Source organism: Balaenoptera acutorostrata, chromosome 2, assembly GCF_949987535.1.
Source record: "Balaenoptera acutorostrata chromosome 2, mBalAcu1.1, whole genome shotgun sequence".
NCBI classification, from domain to species: Eukaryota; Metazoa; Chordata; class Mammalia; order Artiodactyla; family Balaenopteridae; genus Balaenoptera; species Balaenoptera acutorostrata.
The window spans coordinates 43,691,930-43,711,614 of NC_080065.1; the positions used below are offsets into that span (position 1 = coordinate 43,691,930).

At 36.5% G+C, this 19,685-nt stretch overlaps 1 protein-coding gene across 1 annotated transcript in view; it reads left to right on the plus strand.

The window, feature by feature from the left end:
• ITGA1 (integrin subunit alpha 1) overlaps positions 1-19,685 on the plus strand; it is a 166,781-nt gene that overhangs the window by 120,969 nt on the left and 26,127 nt on the right. Inside the window, exons 13-20 of the mRNA XM_007195573.3 lie at positions 939-1,082; positions 2,298-2,555; positions 5,013-5,143; positions 8,864-9,030; positions 10,461-10,597; positions 12,572-12,682; positions 14,516-14,725; positions 16,924-17,004. Coding sequence (XP_007195635.2) covers positions 939-1,082; positions 2,298-2,555; positions 5,013-5,143; positions 8,864-9,030; positions 10,461-10,597; positions 12,572-12,682; positions 14,516-14,725; positions 16,924-17,004 — 1,239 coding nt within the window. The remainder of the gene's footprint in view (positions 1-938; positions 1,083-2,297; positions 2,556-5,012; positions 5,144-8,863; positions 9,031-10,460; positions 10,598-12,571; positions 12,683-14,515; positions 14,726-16,923; positions 17,005-19,685) is intronic.

The window sequence follows — 19,685 nt, forward strand, 5'->3', positions numbered from 1 at the left end:
ATAAAAAATTTAAAAAAAAAAAAAGAAGGAGGATGGAGTGAAATTTGCCATTTGAGATAGTGGGAATTGGTAGGGAAGGATTGGTCATCTAAGGGAAGGGAATAGTTACAGGTCTGAACTCAGGGGAGGCCAAAATCTAGGGAATGGAAGGGGAGAAAGGAGCCAGCAAAATGGGAAGAAAGAATGGTCTGTGATACAGTGGCAGAATCAGAAGAGCAAAAGTAAAGTCATGGAAGACGACAGGAAATTTCAAGGAGCAAATTATACAGCACATCGAATATCAAACACAGGTCAACATTTGGAAAGTTATTGCACTTGGATAATGAAGCACAAGTACCCTGGATTTCCCTAAAATTCATCCCTATCATTAAAGAGAAAATACAGTCCTGCTAGAGGATGGTCCCCCAGCAATCCTTTTATATTTCTCTATCTCTCATAGCTGCTGGGACAAGACTTAGCGATTTTGTTGAGTAGACAGTCTTCTAAGACTCTAAGGTGAAATATGTTGCCCCAGTGTTCCAAGATAATTCAGCTCCTCATGGTGTATTTAAACATATACTGAAGCCATTCAGGAATGCCTTCTATTGTTTATTTCATTTATTTCCTTAAAAAATTGTTGTATTATTACTGATCTTTTCTGATTTGTGGAGAAGAGAGGTTAGGGTGAAAGACAAAGGAAATCCTTTCTCTTATTCTCAAGCTACAGAATCTATGACAGCTGCTCATCCCCCAGGAGGGACCTAATATTCATTAGCTTCATGCAAGAGCCAATAAAGAGGTCTCAGGTAGCATCGGTTTCTATATTTCGTTTCCTTTGTCATCTGACTCCCAAATACTCTTCTCAATTGGTATAAGTAAGAGAAATGAAAGTTTTTAGTTTCCTTGAAAATTTCTGATGTTCATCAGACTGTTTTGTTCTGTTTTGTTTTGTGTCCTAGATCGGTTCCTACTTTGGAAGTGTTTTAACGACAATTGACATTGATAAAGATTCTAATACTGACATTCTTCTAGTCGGGGCTCCCATGTTCATGGGAACAGAGAAGGAGGAACAAGGAAAAGTGTACATCTATGCTCTGAACCAGGTAATGGTAACTGTAACCTGATAACTTTGGTAGAAATCTGGGAGAATCTTTCTTTCTTAAAATTTCAATTAATAGTGTTGGTCTAATCTTTCACTCGCTTCAGCAAAAGGAGCAAAGAAGCTTTCAGGGCCGTTCTAACTCACTAAATCCTCAGTCTCTAAACGAACATTTAGAATTCTGATAAAGTAGTTCAAACCATTAGATATTTTCTGCTTGTAAATGTGAACTTTTTTAAGAGTATATAGAATAAAGATAAATAAATCTCACTAAATTGCTAAATTCACAGGGCAACCATTCATGAGCTCTGGTCTAGAGGCGGGTCACATTAACAGTTCAAGCTCTGTGTGTGTGTGTGTGAGTGTGTGTGTGCATGTGAGTGTGTGCACACACGCGTGTGTGCGCACGCATATGTGTGTGCGTGTGTGTGTGTGTGTGTAAATGGGGGAAGGGAGAGAGACTGTGGAGAAGCGGTGAATTTTAAGGCAGTGGCACCAAAGACTTTGAGCAAACTGCTATGGTCTTTGGAATACTTCACTCTGCTACAGTGAGATTTTGTTTTTCTGATCCTAACTTTAGACATCATTTGCTAAGCGAAATAATTCTTGATTTCTTCATTAGAAACATTTTTTGCTGTTTACAGCAAAGTTGGGATGTATCTATTTAGCTTGTTAAATTATTAGAGTCTTTCCCATATTAATTATTTAAAATCATAAATTACATCTCTTTCTTCCTATCATCTTTTTGATTCCTCCTGTCAACATTTTTTGGTCCTGTGCTGTTTTTCCCTTTTTTCCCAAGAAAATGTGTTCCTGTTCATCATTGCTAGCACTTTCCGTCCTTTATAGGGGAGAACAGAGAGAGACTTTTCCAAAAAGCACAATAATGGGTGAAGAAAGGATAGTGACATGAATTGAGGATTTTAAAATTCAGCTCTTCAGCTTTAAAAAGCTGCTGTGAGTTATGTACTCACTTGATTACATTAAAAGGAGAATCCATTAAAATCCTCAATACATCATCTTTCCCACACTTCTACAATCTGTTCTTTGAAATCTCTAACTTTGCTCTCAGATAGACACACTTTTTAAGAAATTTTACAAACTTTACCATTGAGGTACAAATGGTTTTTAGTAGCGCTGATTTAGTACGCGCTTAGAATCTTCGATCTGCTGTAGTAATGACAGAAATCCATAAGTATCCTGTTTATCTTTCTTCCAGACAAGGTTTGAATATCAAATGAGCCTGGAACCCATGAAGCAGACTTGCTGTTCATCTCTGAAGCACAATTCATGCACAAAGGAAAACAAAAATGAACCATGTGGGGCTCGTTTTGGAACAGCTATTTCTGCTGTGAAAGACCTCAATCTTGATGGATTTAATGACATCGTGATAGGAGCACCCCTGGAAGATGATCATGGGGGAGCCGTGTACATTTATCATGGAAGTGGCAAGACTATAAGGGAAGAGTATGCACAAGTAAGAAGTTAAACCTACAGATTCTTTTATTTAATGATAATTTAGTGTAGCAGGAGTGGATGTTACTGCAATACAACAGTGGTGTGTTGTCATACAATCAGTAGCAGTATACAGGTTTTTTTAGCTTTATTATTCATTGAGATAACATTGGTTTATTATATTACACATATATTTCTGATTCTGTGATTCTTGCCCTTAAGTGATAAGTGGGTTCAATACCAGGTGTCATCTGTCTTGCTTCATGAGTTATTTAATTTTTTTCTTCTGTCTCTTGGGAAACTAGATTTCTAATTCTAAGTTTTCTTTATAGAAGAATTACTTGTAATTTTATTCTTTTATCTAGTTTTTTTTTTTTCTGTTGTTATTTGCCTTGTCTCCATGACCTGATCTTTTGAAATGGTAAAAAAAGCAAAACAAAAGAACACTTTTTAACAATGCTATGTAACATCTACAGCGTGCCTGATCCTAAACAGAGGGTACCACTTTCTGAGTAAGAGAACAATAATTACATGATTTAGCCAATAAAGGAGATGAAATTGTTTTTATATTCAATACCCATGTTTTTATAATAAAATCACATTAAGTTTATATTTATGAATTAAATTGGTATATTCTCATCAAATATATTTGGGCTTCTGAAGGTTTATGATTTTCTCCCAAGTAATCCCTCTTGGAAAAAAAAATCTGAATAATTAAACTTAACCTGCAGGGGATTTCTTTTGTTCTTGTTTTAAATTTATTGTCAGTTAATGGCTCTAATACATAAATGTAACTTTTTCCTACATGAGAAAGATGTCCATTTACAGAAGTGTTTCATGCATTATAAAAGTAAAAGAGTTTAAAGGAATTCTTCTAATGTAGTTGTCTGTTTTTAAGTAACCATATTTAATTAGGCATTGAACAACTACTTGTAAATAAAATAGAGTTAACTACTTTTCTAGCTTATATAACATGAAAAGAAAATCAGAACATCAGTTATTTCTCTTTACAGTTGACTGTTCTTCGGTTCTGTAGTCAACAGAATTCTCAAAATATATTCATGTCTTGCAAAGTTGTGCTTAATTTTTCATAAAGTCATAATGACCTTAATAGTGAAACAACAAAATAAAGGGCATATTTCCGTAATGGCACTCCTATCCATTTAATAAGTGATTTGCTTCTGTTAAAAATCTTCATGGTATTTTGTAACTGGAAATAGGCTGTATTAACTATTGGGGCATGATGGAACCAGGAACTGAAGGAAGGAGTTTCTTTCTTGTGTTCTACCCCTTTATTCATTCAGTTTCAATCCCTCACATTTAATGGAGTGGCATTTGCAGTAGAAAAAGAAAGATTTTTAAGTCATTAGTAAGTAGACTAGATTGCCATAAGCAATTAATTTTGTAAGATGGTGGTAAATCAAGGTGCAGTTTTAAGCAACAGAAACAATAAAGAATATTAGAGTTGAGTTTGTTTAATTATTGGCAAAATGCTTTCCCAAGGATAGGTGAGGATGTGCTCATTCATTTCTATGGTAACTAGAGGTGCTGCTTGTGTATGGAATGATCCAGAATCAGACTGAATCAAGTCCTCCAGAAACAGTGGGGCCGATAACTCCTGATTTTTTTTGCTGAAAAAATAAGGAAATAATTTCCACTGAGCCACAACCATTTAAGCATGAAAAATGTTTCCGTCTGGTTGGCCTTATTTTGCTTCTTATTTTATGATATTTAAGTGGAAAAACAGGAGGATAAGGAGATCCCGAGTTTAGGGAGTGTCTGTCAGTCGGGTCTCCCTGCCATCAGGTTCTATTAAAATATTATCAGCTTGAACCCAAGCTAAGTCAGGAAGTACGGATGTCAAACATATTATGTATGGTAATGTGCACAGATCAGTCTTCGAGAACTCCATATTCATTGTGCCTTCCCAACATTGTGGATACATATGAACAAAATTGAGTCTATTATGCTTTTGACTTTCAGAACCACTTTTGACAGACAGCAAAGGCTGCATATTGAAAAATGTATTTGATAGCATGTATTATTTAGACCCAGCCTCAAAGTTCAGTGAACCCCAAACTGACCCTAGGATAATTTTGTACTCCCCCTCTTGCTTGTATGATGTGTTTACAGCACCTTTAAATATCTCTGTGTAATGGAATTGAACAGGAGCTAGAAAGTAGAGCCAGTTACTCATAATGTTTTCCTTGAGGATTGGACAAGATGACGTTATATAATATTTTCCCCTCTCTCTGGTGTCAGTAACCCTGAAATGATTTTGTCTGCACTATAAAAAGAATATCCTTTGGGAATATCTGAGTAATTCCTCTTGTCTCCACATGAGGGGCCTCTTGGGCAGGTTTCCAAAAGATCTCGAATTTTAATTTTTTGTTAACCAATCCAAGTTCTCAGATTTATTTGAAACTGTTTTTGAAGAGACTCTTCCGACATTAAAAACTCTCTGCTGGGATTTTCACAGCGTATTCCATCAGGGGGAGATGGCGAGACACTGAAATTTTTTGGCCAGTCTATCCACGGAGAAATGGATTTAAATGGTGACGGTCTGACTGATGTCACTATTGGGGGCCTTGGTGGTGCTGCCCTCTTCTGGTATGTATTTGAATAACATCCAATTGAAATGATAATATTTTCCAAATAGTTCCAGAGCTCAGAGTATGATTAGAATTTATATATCAAATGTCTGTTTCTTTTTGTGCTCCATTGTTAGATAAAAATTATGCAGTTTAGGAATCTGAGAAGTTGATAAATCTTAAAAATAGAGAAACCATATTAAAGGAACAAATAGAATCAACTCTTAATTGTGGTATCTATTATGTAATTGTCACCAAGATAAGTATTCTGCTTGGAGGGAAGCATAGGGGAAAAGTGAGCCTCATACAGGATGTATATAAACAAGAAACTTTCCCTAAATTTAAGTTACTTACAAGCTTTTAGCTCTTCATTCATTTACCTAACACATAGAACTAGACATTTGTGCACCATTGTCTGATTATGTTTACATTGTTGGTCAAGCATAGAAGCATCTACAGTAATATCTTTTCTCAGCCTTTAAAATGCCTGCATCCCCAAATTAATTTCAGTTAACTGTAAAATCCTCATCAATCGTCAGATATATTCATTAATACCATTTTATTAATTAATTAACTTATTAATAAAATAATTTATTAATTAATAGCATTAATAACTAGCTTTAACTAGTTAATAAGACACGATTTCAAAAGGGTTCTATTTGAAAAAAATGTGACTAAAAAATGTCAATAACCTTAACGAGAAATTTGTGTGATAATTTTGAAAAATGTTGCAAACTTTGTTAAGACCTATAAAGGAAGGATTTAATAAATAAAAAAATATTTATGCCATGTGCCTCGATGGAAAGCCCACATGTTGATTCTTTCAAATTAATCATTAGTTTAGTGCAATTCAGATAGTCTTTTGCCAAACTTTATATAGAAAGATAGTAAAGAAAATTGTGAAAGAGGTGAAGATAGAGACTGGAAAATATGACTTTGTCATAATTTAAGGTAATCCTTAAGAACTAATGGTCAAATAAAAGTTGTACACTAAACTATACAGAGTAACCATTATGTTTTTTTAAAAAATTTTTTAACTGTACAGTACAGGGAAAGGAAAACTGCAAGGTGATGTCTAGGAGGGGAGAATGCGGGGCAGCAATGGCTGTGACTTTCGGGGGAACCCACCCGAAACCAAGACTCCAGACCAGAAGTCACCAGTTCCGGGAACGAAGACAACATTTAGTTTTTGTTCGAACTGTTCATCCTGGATTAATTCATTAGGATAATCTTTACCCAGAAATATTTATTGTATTCACCCTTGTACATTAAAAAATATACATACGTTTTAAGGACGATTTTTATTCTCCAGTTTTGTCTCAAGGGCTTCTTGCAAAGCCCTGAAAACTTGTTTCTGGCCTCTCCTGCCCCCAGTCAAGGCTTTATCATAGAGGGGCCAGAATGACAGACTTGGGTCCCTGTCGTCGCCCAGCAAAATGGACTAAACCAGTATACTGCAACGTGAAGACCAAGATTTTCAATGCTGAAGGAGGGATTGAGAGTGGATATGGATGGCAGGTGATAAACATAGGCCCACCCAGCAGTCAGGGACATCCAGGAGCAGATGGGAGAACCCCATCCTGTGGGTAGACTGAGCCACAGACGCTGTAAAGATCTACGTGGGGCAGAGAGGAGATGTGGGTTGGGGAGTGGTCAAGGCAGCCTCATGCCCAGAGGATCCAAACTTCCAAGCGGGAAACTAGACACACTTATTCATTCATTCGTTGCTCGTGAAACAGTAAACTGGTTAAAACCCATTAGCAGGCATTTGTCACTGAAGGGTTAAAAAGCCTTAAAATGTTCATACTTTTTAATTTTACCTCCTAATAATTTTTTAAAGATATAATCTGTGGTTAAAGATGTATGGTCTTTAGAGTAATCACAGTGCTGTAGGTTATAGATATTTTTTTAAAGAAGGTAAGATAAATATCCAGTAACAGAGGTTTGAGTAACTAGATTATGGTTCATGCATATGTTGGAATCGTATACTGCCATTAACAATAATGTTCTCAGAAAAATAGAAATATTGGAAGGTTGTTTATTATATTATGTTTTTAAAGTACTTATGCTTGTATATGTATATGGGCCAGTGTGTGTGTGTGTGTGTGTGTGTATACTTATGCATGTATGTGTGTATATGTGTCTCTCTCTATACAGACATACATATATATGTATATGAATGGTGATTGCTGTTGAATGATAGAATTACAACTGATTTGTATTTACTTTGTTTCCTTTACTATATTTTCATATTTTCTATGCATAAATTGTTTTAAAAGAAAAATAGCTATAATTTTTCGTTTAAAACACAAAAGCATAAGCAGGGACCTATGTATTCACAAGATACCTAGCTCTAAAGAGCCAGTCTGGTTACAAGGCAGAAACCAGATAACGGTGTTCAACAATTATGCTGGCTTTATTCTAAGGCATTAGCGTCAAGCTCCATATACTCTGCCTAATTTTGTATTACTCTGCTCTCACTTCAGATTACTGGAAATCACTGGGCTTTGGAATTAAAAAGACTGGGTTTAAAATCCCAGTTTTGCCCTCTGAACAGCTTTTGACCTTGGATAAAGTATACTTGATCTCTCAGAGCCTCAGTTATCTCACATATAAAAGAGAGATAATAACGTCTTATTATGAAAGTTAATTTAAAATTTAAATGAATAATAAATAGCATGTGTGCCTAGCACAGCGCTTCAAATGCTATTCTGCTTCCCCTTCTCAGAAACAGGGACAAGGCTGAACCTACAAGAAGAACAGACAAGTATTATAGTGCAGAAGCGATGTCCAGGGGCCTCTGGACTCTTTCCAGATTGGGAACAAACTCAAAAGTGCCAAAAATATGGTTTTGGTTCTGAGGTTGCACCTGGTTGCTTGGTTTTATCTCTTTTCTATCATGGGCAATATGGGTCTTTGGCCTATAAATTGTAGGGGATGAAAAATAATTTTGCCTTTACCCTTCTGAGTTCTTGGCTGAGACGACTGTAGTAAAAGAAGACAAATAAGAAAAAAAAAAAACCCAGAAGTTTATTAACACATATACTTCATGTATACATGGGAGATCCCAGGGATAAATGAATAGCTTCCCCGGGTAGCTTAGCATTCACACTTAAAAATCATCTTAATAGGGAAAGGGGAGGGGGCTGTAGGCCTCAGGGGAGAGTAAATGATTTTTTTAGGAAAGATGAATAGGCCCTTAGGAGAATAGATGGGAGGTAAGACGGTTTGCAACAAAGTTTGTCTGGATGTGGTGTCCACTGCAACCTCCTGTCTTGTAATGAGTCAATTTTCCCAGGTTGATGAAACTCCTGGGTAGAGATTTATGATAACTGAGTTTCTTTTGGAGGGTCTCTCTTTAAGTAGGTAAGTAGAGTTCAGAGAAAGCCTCTCCCTGCATTTTTTGTGTTTTAAGTGCCTGCAGCTCAAAATCAATATACCAAAGCGGCATGTTTGAGGGTGGCCTGTCCTAAACTCCTATAGCCATATTTTAGGGTCGCATATTCTGCTACCCTTCAGAAACCAAAGCCTAACATGGTTCCAGAATAACCTGGGTGCCTTCAGAACATCAATTACAATTTCTTCTATATCAAAGATTCAAGAGAGAAAGGAGTACTGAGAGCCCGTACTGTATACAAAGAAGAATCCTCTTGGATGCACTCACTTTGCACTCCCAAAATGATGGCATGCATTAAATGTAAAAATGTGTGAGTCATCACCATGGCTTATGTGTTTGCAGGTCCCGAGATGTGGCTGTAGTTAAAGTGACCATGAATTTTGAACCCAATAAAGTGAATATTCAAAAGAAAAACTGCCGCATGGAGGGAAAGGAAACAGTATGCATAAATGCCACAGTGTGTTTTGATGTGAAATTGAAGTCCAAAGAAGACAGGGTTTACGAAGCTGGTAAGTGTCATATATACAGAAGCACTTTGGGGCAGGAGGACAATGTATTTGCTCCCACATGGTGAAATCCAGTCAGATATTTTTTTTATTTCCCTCGATGATAGGAATCTGCACATCACATTTGCCCCTGCAAACATATTGAACCTTGAAAAAAATTCTGTTGCAGAAGGAATAGGTTATGGAACCCAGTAAATTCTGGAGCAGAAACTACATGCTTATATTTGGTGGCCTTCCACAGCTGGATTCCATATTTCCCCTCTGGCTCTCCTATTGACTCTGAACAGTCAAGTGCTAAAGAGAGAGAGAAAGACAGAGACACCAGTTGAGAGGCAGAGTTGGAAACTGGGCTCTCTCCAGTAAGACTGGTACTGCAGAGGACCTGACTGCCCAGCCACCCTACCTTCCTGAGATTCCTTTGCTCCAGTCAGGAGGTGACCCTGGTTTTTGAGTGTCAGACAGATTCCGTATGTGTTCTCAGACACATCACGTCAGCCTGGGTATCCCCCTTTTTCCTGCACTCTACAATTTCTAAAGCGGTTTTTAATGATATTGAAACATGTTGGAGTCAAAACTATGAAGGCCATTGGCTGCCTAAGAGTAAGTTACTCTGCAAACCAAATACAAATAGAATGAGAAAACCCCCTAATCCTTAAAATCTATTTTTCTAAATTTGTTCTACATGTGCATATTTATCATCTGCAGTGGACCTCTGACTGGAAGATAAATGAGGTATAGGAATGTAAAATAACGATTAACATTTTCATATGCAACATTATTTGTCTTATTTTTATATAGTAATTAAGCAATCAAGTAAGAAAGATTGTTGCCTTCATAGAAAGCAAAAGGTTTAACTTGTTTTGCTCATTGTGGTATGCTTATTTTGTTAAACTTATTTATTAAGCTTATATTATTATATCCTTTGAACATAGTCTAAAATGACATTTTTTATAAAATAGGTTAAAATGTCACTAATGTATTTTTTTCTCTATTGAAATACAACATAACGAATATTCTAATCAGGGCTCCAACATTTCTACACTAAAAAAAAAAAAAAATTTAAGTGAAAACCCAGTAAACATAGGCATGGACAAGAAATTAGGTGGTATGTAGGGGTGTGTGTGTGTGTGTGTGTGTGTGTGTGTGTGTGTGTGTGTGTATGTAAGTAAACATACATATACATTTTAAAATAAGTGTAATTAAACATTAAAAGCCTTGTGAACTCAGAAAGCAGTTCTGTAGAGTTCCTCAAGGTTATCTTCATGACTGCAAATACATTGTATTACAGTAGTATGGATGTGCTGAATAACAGAGAACTTTTGTCGACTGATTTCCCAAGAGATTTTTCTGTAATGTTAATTTAATGAACTGGATCATATGAAAATTACCTGAAATGAACATGTCTGTCAATTATTCTTTTTTCATTTTTATAGATATGCAGTACCGTATCACACTAGATTCTCTAAGACAGATATCACGGAGTTTTTTCTCTGGAACTCAAGAGAGGAAGATTCAAAGAAACATCACAGTTCGAGAATCAGAATGCACTAAGCATTCCTTCTACATGTTGGCAAGTAAATCATATATAATAGCTGCCTTGTTCCAAATCAAAAATAAAATATAGATGTCTTATTTCAAATCAGTCAATCTTACTTTTAGTTCAAAGTGCAAATCATGAATTAAACTTTGTTCACTTTTGTCAGAATATCACAGGTCTGATTTTCTAATTTCCAAATACATTTCATAAGACTATCTTTCATCTTCCCTGTGTATGCTATCAAATATCCATATATTATGGAACAGTAAAAGGCACAGGACACCAGTTGATAGAGACCTTGTATTTCATTCATTCATTTCATTAATTCATTCATTCATTCATTCTTTCAACTTGAAAGCATCGTTGAACTTTTGTGGCCCTTGTCCATCAGAAGTGCTTAAATGCCCTGAGGGGAAACTGTTGGGCCGTATGCATTCCGGGGTCTGTTCTTATCCACTGAACTATGTGTTTCACCCTTTGACTTTAGATTAAAGGAAAAAGATCTGGTATTTTCTATCATCTGTAGACTTTGTGCTACCTGTTCCTGTTTTGGTGGATGAGGGAGCCTTGGAAAGCAAATGATTAACCTCTAGAGATGGCTGATAAGCCAGTTTGAACCATTTTAAATGTATCTTATTGGGTCACTGTATATGTGGGACAGGAGTTTCTTAAACATTTTCTTAAAATGTACATGAAACTAAAGAAGAAGAAAAGCAGAATGGATGTACCGAGAAAACACTGATTTTGTTAACGGAGATTGAGACTTAGAGACTTGAACATGATCTTGGAATTTTAAATGAAATAGGCCTATTGGCCCCACCTCTGACTTATTTCTATATTCTTGATGTATTCATCTTCTATATTTTGAAAATATTGTAGTCAGGGGCAGGAAAGTGACAGAAGACGTGTGCTGGTGTGCCATGTTTACTCTTCCTCAGCGATTTTCAAGTCGATATTCCCCATGACATAGGTCAAAATAAGCTTATTTGGTCAGCACTGAAGTCAATTTATGATTAGAAAAATAAAAATGGAGGTTTTTTTTTTTTATTTGTTTCATCAGAATTGAACATTTAGGAGTTAGAACTTGGATAAGATGTGAAAAGTCCTGAAACCAGATTTGGCAGTGCCTCCAACCTGCTAAAAAAATCACTGTAGTATATGTTTCTCCAAAAATTTAGTATCTACCTATATCTAGGCACTGGGATTAAAAGGAATGAACTAGTTTCAAAATTTCCAAAATTCTTCTGGGTTTTAATGGATATTTTAACATTTGCTCTGGAGTCAGCCAGGATGGAATTTGTATCCCAGCTTCCTCACTTTCTGAGTAATTTTGACAAAGTGGTTTAGTCTCTAAGAGGCTCAGTTTTCTATCTGTAAAATAAGGACTGTAATTAGTATGCATCTTGGAGGATTGTTGAAATAATTCTCAATAATGTGTATAAAGCTCATAATTCTGGACATGTCATGAATGATGGCTGTCACTGATGATAGTATAAACAATGTTGATCACATCCATATTATTTTCATATCATTTCACATATAAAATTCTTACAACTCAAGGTATATATTATATTAATGAAATGCAACTCAATTTAAAGAAGAGTTGCTCTCTTGAAGTTGAAAGACTTTCCTATAAGTATTACACAGTGATTTTTAGCTCGAGGTCTCAAGAGAAACGATATTATTATGTAAGTAGCTTTGAGGGGTACATCCTGACATGGCCAAGTACGACCTATCCATCATTCTAGCAGGCCTATCTGAGAAGCTGGACGTGAGTCAACTGGTCGCAATAGGAAGCCTATGCGTTCGTTCTAGCAGCGTCCCTTGTTAAGGCAGAAGTGCGGTCTCTCTCCAGTGAAGCAAAAGCCTGATCAGGTCACATGTCAGATCAGGTACACAAGAATGTCCAGTGAGCCTGGCCCACAGGGCAGAAGAAGGAAGCCATGACAAAGTCAGAACATCCAATAAATATGATGCCGATAACGTATTTTATATTTTTACCTCTAGGACAAGCATGACTTTCGGGACTCTGTGAGAATAACTTTGGATTTTAATCTTACCGATCCAGAAAATGGGCCCGTTCTTGATGATTCTCTACCGAATTCAGTACATGAGTATGTAAGTCAGATTTTTTTTAATTCAGAATACCTATTTGTGGATATATTGGGGGGAAAAAACTGAAATACATAAACAGATGTACACACAGAAGCCTAAATCAATTATATTATATATAAAAAAAAAGAATTAGACTCTTCTAGACTTTTCCCAGTTCTTCTAACTTCCTACTGTTGGAGTTTAAGGGAACTTATAAATGACACCTATTTTTATCGCTCCTAAATTTAGGACCAATCGAAAGAAAGACATGGGTTGGTCAGTTGGAACTCCCCTTTATTACTAATGAACACTGGGTTGCAGGGCATGGTTTGGGTATAATGGGTGTCCTCCTACGGAGCCAGGTGTAGACCACAGGTAACCAAATAGGTCATCAGCAGTGCTCAGCAATCTCAGGCCAGCAATCTCGGGCCTTCCCGGGGGCCCACCTTGTAAAACTTGCAGAATGGAAATGTAGATATATGCTTCCCATGGGCTCACCACCGGCCCAAGAGCAGAAGAGACAGGAAGGGACTGAGCTGTGTTCACCTAGTTTTTGCTTCCAAATTCACAGAGTCTACTGTCCCACCCCTGAGAAAGAGTGAGTGAGTGGGTAAAAGGATGGGATCACAGGTGTGGCACCAATGGAGGGATCACTAGTGGTGGAGAATTAGCTTTCCCCTGCACCTGTCTTCTGCTTTCCCTTCTCCCTTCCAAATATATTTATTGAGTGTCTTATATGTACCAGACATCAGAGCTTACAGTCTAACCTAGGAAATAGGTATTAGGTAGTAATTAAAGCACATGCTCTGGAGAACTTCCAGAGCTCAACGGGAACTTCTGCTAGACTGAAGTGTTAAGGGGCGCTCCCTGGAACTTATGACATTGCATTTGAGACCTGAAGCCTAGGAAGTAGAAGAGCAGTGGTCTAAGCACAGGGATATGTACAAAGGTTCTGAGGCATAAAAGGAACTAAACTAAAATCACTAGCACGGCTGAAGCTGAAGAGCAAGGGCGGAAGGTCATGTGGGATGAGGCAGGAGGCACGGGCAGGAGCCAGATCACCAGGACTTTGTGCCACTGCACAGGTTTTAAATGTTTTTGAGGAGCCATGGAATGCCATTGATGGTTTTACTTGTTTCACTGATAGCACTGGATTTTTTTTTTTTTTTTAAAGATTACTTCAGCTGCGCAGTGGAGAATGATTGGAGGGAATCAAGAGTGGGTGTGGGAGACCAGTCAGGAAGCTGTTACTTTAGTCTAGGGAGGAAATAAGATGGGTTGGACTAGGGGTGGTGGTGGAAATGGAGAGGCAAGGAGAGCTGTGGGAAATATTTAGAACAGCCGTAGAATGGACTGTTCTTGGTGATGGATTGGATAAGGGGAAGGGCTTAATGAAGAAGAGGAGTCAAGGCAAGCTCCCAGTTATGTGGCTTGCTCATTTTCTACCCTCTCGACTGAGGCTATTATGATCCTAAGTATTTGATTCTTTTAAATAGAAAGTCTCATAATCAGAGGTGAGTGTTACAGTGTTCTCTCATAACTTTGGATCGTAGAGTACTTGACTTATTTCTTTGAAACTGTTCTACTCTGGCAGACAAAAGCCACTGAAAAACATCTGTGAAAACTGTGCATTCCTTAAAGGAATGGAAGAATTTATAACCAAAAGTAAAGGTTATGATTTTCCCCTATCAATTACAGGAACAACTGTAAAAATTCCTTATGATTTCTGCAGTGAAATCTATTCTCTGTATGATTTTCTTCTTTTGGCAGTATGTCATTTCTTTTATGCAAGTTCATAGGTAATTTTCAATAATGCCTAGCTAAAGTTTGAAAAATGTTTTTCTGTGAATATTTCAGATTCCCTTTGCCAAAGATTGTGGAAACAAGGAAAAATGTATCTCGGACCTCGTCCTGGATGTCTCCACCACAGAAAAGGGCCTGCTTATTGTCAGGTCCCACAATGATAAGTTCAATGTTAGCCTCACAGTCAAGAATAAAGAGGACAGTGCCTATAACACCAGAACCATAGTGAATTATTCTCCAAATCTAATTTTTTCAGGAATTGAGGTAAACTTTTAGTTTTACATTTATTTATTCTTGTAATACTCACACGTTGAACCTACTTTTCATACTACTGAGGTAAATTTTTATTACATTGATTTTAGAATAGAAAGCATTTTGTACAAAATTAGTACTCACTGACGGTGAAAGGACCAAGATTTTTTTAAAAGCTTTTTTTGGATATATTTCTTTAGAGCTCTACGACTCTTCTTGGATTCAGTATGAGGAAAGGATCTCTGATATACCAAAACTTTATGCTTCACAGAAGCCTTACACCACTGAAATTGAGACTGAGTCAAGAAAAAAAATAAACATAACACTCAAAGGCAAAACAGTTTAACAGAAGGGCAGAGAAGGAATAATACACGTGCTGAACAATAACAAAAAATTTACATGCAAAAAAATCGATACCATTCCCTACTTTTTCTATGCACAATCCTTACACTGGCAAGAGAGTTGTAGTAAATGATTATGTCTCATTGTCATGACAGAAGTTTGTTTTGGTTTTTGTTTTGTTTTGTTTTTTTGGGCCATGCCACACAGCTTGCAGGATCTTACTTCCCTGACCAGTGATCGAACCCAGGACCCTGGCAGTGAAAGTGCCGGGTCCTAACCACTGGACCACCAGGGAATTCCCCAGAAGTTTTTTATTATTTTGGCAATAACATACAGCTGCATAAGATGCTCTATCAGGATTAATTAATACTTCCAAATTTGAACTTTGCTTTTAATTCTGATCTCTGAATGAATTCCCCTGAATTAAAATTCAGTATATATGAGTTAGTAATATATATAATTCATATTAAAAGCAAATACACTTATTATAAACAATATTAAACACTTTAATTGTCTAGTTTCTATAAATTCAGATTTTCACTGACATTTCTCTCCATTTATTAGGGTATCACTTAGGGACATGATACTAAGATAGGCTTTAAAAATGTCCTATATTATTACCACCTATTTTATTTTATAATAATAAACATTTATTACTGATATGTACTATTCTAAGTTCTTTTTAGTTTTTTTATTTTATTGAAGTATTGTTGATTTACAATATTGTGTTAATTTCTTCTGTACAGCAAAGTGACTCAGTTATACACATATATATACATATTCTTTTTCATATTCTTTTCCATTATCGTTTCTCACAGGATGTTGAATACCCTGTGCTATACAGTCGGACCTTGTTTATCCATCCTATACTACCACCTATTTTAGATTCAGGAAAGAATGTTAATTAAAAATCCAAATGTGCAAAATGATGCTGGGAAAATATTACCACTGAATTCTTCTCAGAAAAGAGGACTATATTAAATATCATTGTGTCTTCTTCAAATGACTTCATGGCCTTGGCAGAGAGGCAGAGCTATGAAATCAACAAGGCCCCTCTTCTCCTTCTATTAATAACAACAATAGTAATAATAATAATGGCAGTCTTTTCTTGAGTCATATTATGTGTCAGAAACTGTTCTACAAGTTCTACTTATTCATAGTTATTTAACTCTCATTAATTCCTTTGTGCGTAGGTATTATTATACTACAGAGATTCTAAGATAAACCCCTTTTTTCACAATTTAACATTTCTGTAATTGCATCTTACAATTGCTATGTTAATTTAACAGGCAGCGTTATTGTTTCCTTCTTATTGGTATGTAAAATACTGGTGAGTCTCATATTCAAGGTCATTTTCAATTTGATGAGATAGAGTTCAACTAACCCCACTTGACAGAAAATCAGGCCCAGAGAAGTGAGGAGTCCCGACAAGGATAAAGCTAACAGTGATAGAGTCAGAATTTAAATCCTGGTGTTTCCAGGTCAGAACTCAAGCTCTTACCCACTCCTCCAGTGACGACCATTCACTGTGGGCTTCCATGTGTCAGTCCAGTACGTGTGGGTTATTTTGTGCAGCCACCTATTCACCCTGTGAGGTAGATGCTGTTAGTACTCCCATTTTTCAGTGGAAGATCTAGACAGGCTGGTGTGATGCACTTCATCCTACAGCCATCCTTAACCGAAGTGATGTTTTCACATTTCCATGGGCTGTGGGACAAGTGATCCCAGAATGCTGTGACTCTCACAACTATACTGAGAAACAAATCCTAGCAAAGCAGTCTAAGGCTCAGCTGGGAAAATTCTAGACCATCAAGCTCAAGTATTTCACCTGCGTGTCTGCTCTAATTCTGTTTACTTTCACTTCCTAGGCTATCCAAAAAGACAGTTGTGAATCCAATCGTAATATCACATGTAAAGTTGGATATCCTTTCCTAAGAAGAGGAGAAATGGTAAGCAGATTATAGAAAATACATGTGGCAATTGGATATGAAAAATAATCTGCCCAAAGCCAAATATATAAATCCTTCTAGTGGTAATTTAGGATGACGTAGATGAACAAGATTGAATTCAAAATTGTGAGATCTTGAAATCAAAAGGCAATTGTGGCATGAGTCAAACTCAAACACCAGGACAAAATTAAGAATTTTTACTTTACAGCTTATATGATAAATGGAGCTGGGAAATTCTGGTATTAGTGTCACCTATGTAGTAGGCTTTTCTACTGTAGGAAAAAGAATCTTTCAAACCAGTTGGTTTAGAACTTTGTATAGAAACTCTACTTCCATTTCTCTTTTTTTAAAATAATAACCTCACTGAGATATAATTCACATACCACAAAACTCACTCATTTAAAGTTTAGTGGGTTTTAGTATATTCACCAAATTGTGAATTGTGTACCATCACCACAATGGATCCTAGAACATTTTCACACCCTGCAAAGATACCCTGTATGCATCACTAGTTACTGCTGTTTTTTTCCTCGATAACCCCTCCATCAACCCCAGGCAACCACTAATATACTTTCTTTCTCTATGGATTTGCCTATTCTGACATTTCATATAAATGGAATTATACGATATGTGGTCTTTTGTGACGGGCTGACTGGCTTCTTTCACTTAGCATAATGTTTTCAGGGTTCATCTATTTATCAGTAATTCTTTTTTTTTAATTTCCAAACAATATTCCATTGTATGAATATATCAAATTTTATTTATTCATTTATCAATTGATGGGCATTTGGGTTGTTTCCACTTTTTTGCTGCTATAAATAATATTTCTATGGATATTTGTGTATAGGTTTGGTATGGGCACATGTTTTCAATTCTCTTGGATATAAACCTAGGGGTGGAATTGCTGAGTTATATGGTAACTAATGTAACATTTTGGGGAACTGCAAAACTGTTTTCCAAAGTGGCTGTACCATTTTACATTCCTGCCGACAATGTATGAGGATTCCAATTTCTCCACACTGTTGCTACCTGTCTTTTTATTATAGCCAGCCTGGTGGGTGTGAAGTAGTATCTCATTGATGTTTTGATTTGCATTTCCCTAATGGCTAATGAAGTTACATCTTTTCATGTGCTTATTGGCCATGTGTATTTTTTTTTTTTTTGAGTAATGTCTATTCAGATCCTTTACCTATTTTTTAATTGGGACATCTTTTTGATTATTCGCTTGTAAGAGATCTTTGTATATTCTACATGCAAGTCTCTTATCAGAAATGATTTGCAAATATTTTCTTCCATTCTGTAAGTTGTCTTTTCATTTTCTTGATGGTGTTCTTTGGAGCACAAAAGTGTTTACTTTGATGAAGTCGAATTTATTTATTTATTCTTTTGTCATTCACACTTTTGGTATCATATATAGGAAGACTTTGCCTAACCCAAAGTCACAGTTACTCCTGTTTTTTCCAAGAGCTTTACAGTTTTAGCCCTTATATTTAGATCTATGATCCATTTTGATGGGCTTTTGTGTATGGTGTAATTAAAGAGTCCAACTTCATTCTTTGTGGATATTCCCACACCACTTATTGAAAAGACTATTCATTCCCCCGTTGAATTGTCTTGGCACTCTTGTTGAAAATCAGTGGACCATAAACGCATGGGTTTATTTCTTGTATCTTTGTTGTATTTCATTGATCTATATGTCTATCTTCATGACAGTACGACGTTGTTTTGATTACCGTAGCTTTGTTGTAAGTTTTGAAATCAGGAATTGTAAGTCTTCTACCTATGATTTCTTTTTCAAAATTGTTTGGCTATTCCACATCCCTTGCATTTCCATTTGTATTTTAGAATCAGCTTGTCAGTTTCTGCAAAAAAAATAAAAAGCCAGCTGGGAGTTTGATGGGTATTACATTGAATCTGTAGATCTATTTGGGGAGTGTTACCATCTTAAAAATATTAAGTCTTCTGACCCATGAGCATGGGATGTCTTTCCATTTATTTAGATCTCCTTTAATTACCTTCAAACTGTTTTGTAGTTTTCAGAATACAAGTTTGCATCTCCTTTGTTAAATATATTTCTAAATATTTTATTCCTTTTGATGCTGTTTTAATGGAAATCTTCTTTTAATTCATTTTCAGATTGTTTATTGCTAATGCATAGAGATACAATTTTTTTTTCATACTGATCTTTTACCCTGCAATCTTGCTGGAATTATTTATTAGTTCTAATAGTTTTTTTAGAGGATTCGTTAGGATATTCTATATATAAGATCATGTCATCTGCAAATAGAGGCATCCTTTCCAATCCAATGCCTTCTATCCCTTTTTCTTACCTAATTGCCCTGCCTTGAACCATACTAATTGAATAGAAGAGAGAAGAGTTCTTTCATCTCTTTTTAAAGAAATATTTATGGGCTTCCCTGGTGGCACAGTGGTTGAGAATCCACGTGCTAGTGCAGGGGACACGGGTTCCATGCTTGGTCTGGGAAGATCCCACATGCCGAGGAGCAAATAAGCCTGTGCGCCACAACTACTGAACCTATACTCTAGAGCCTGTGAGCCACAGCTACTGAACCCGCATGCCGCAACTACTGAAGCCCGCGCACCTAGAGCCCGTGCTCCGCAACAAGAGAAGCCACCACAATGAGAAGCCCACGCACTGCAATGAAGAGTAGCCCCTGCTC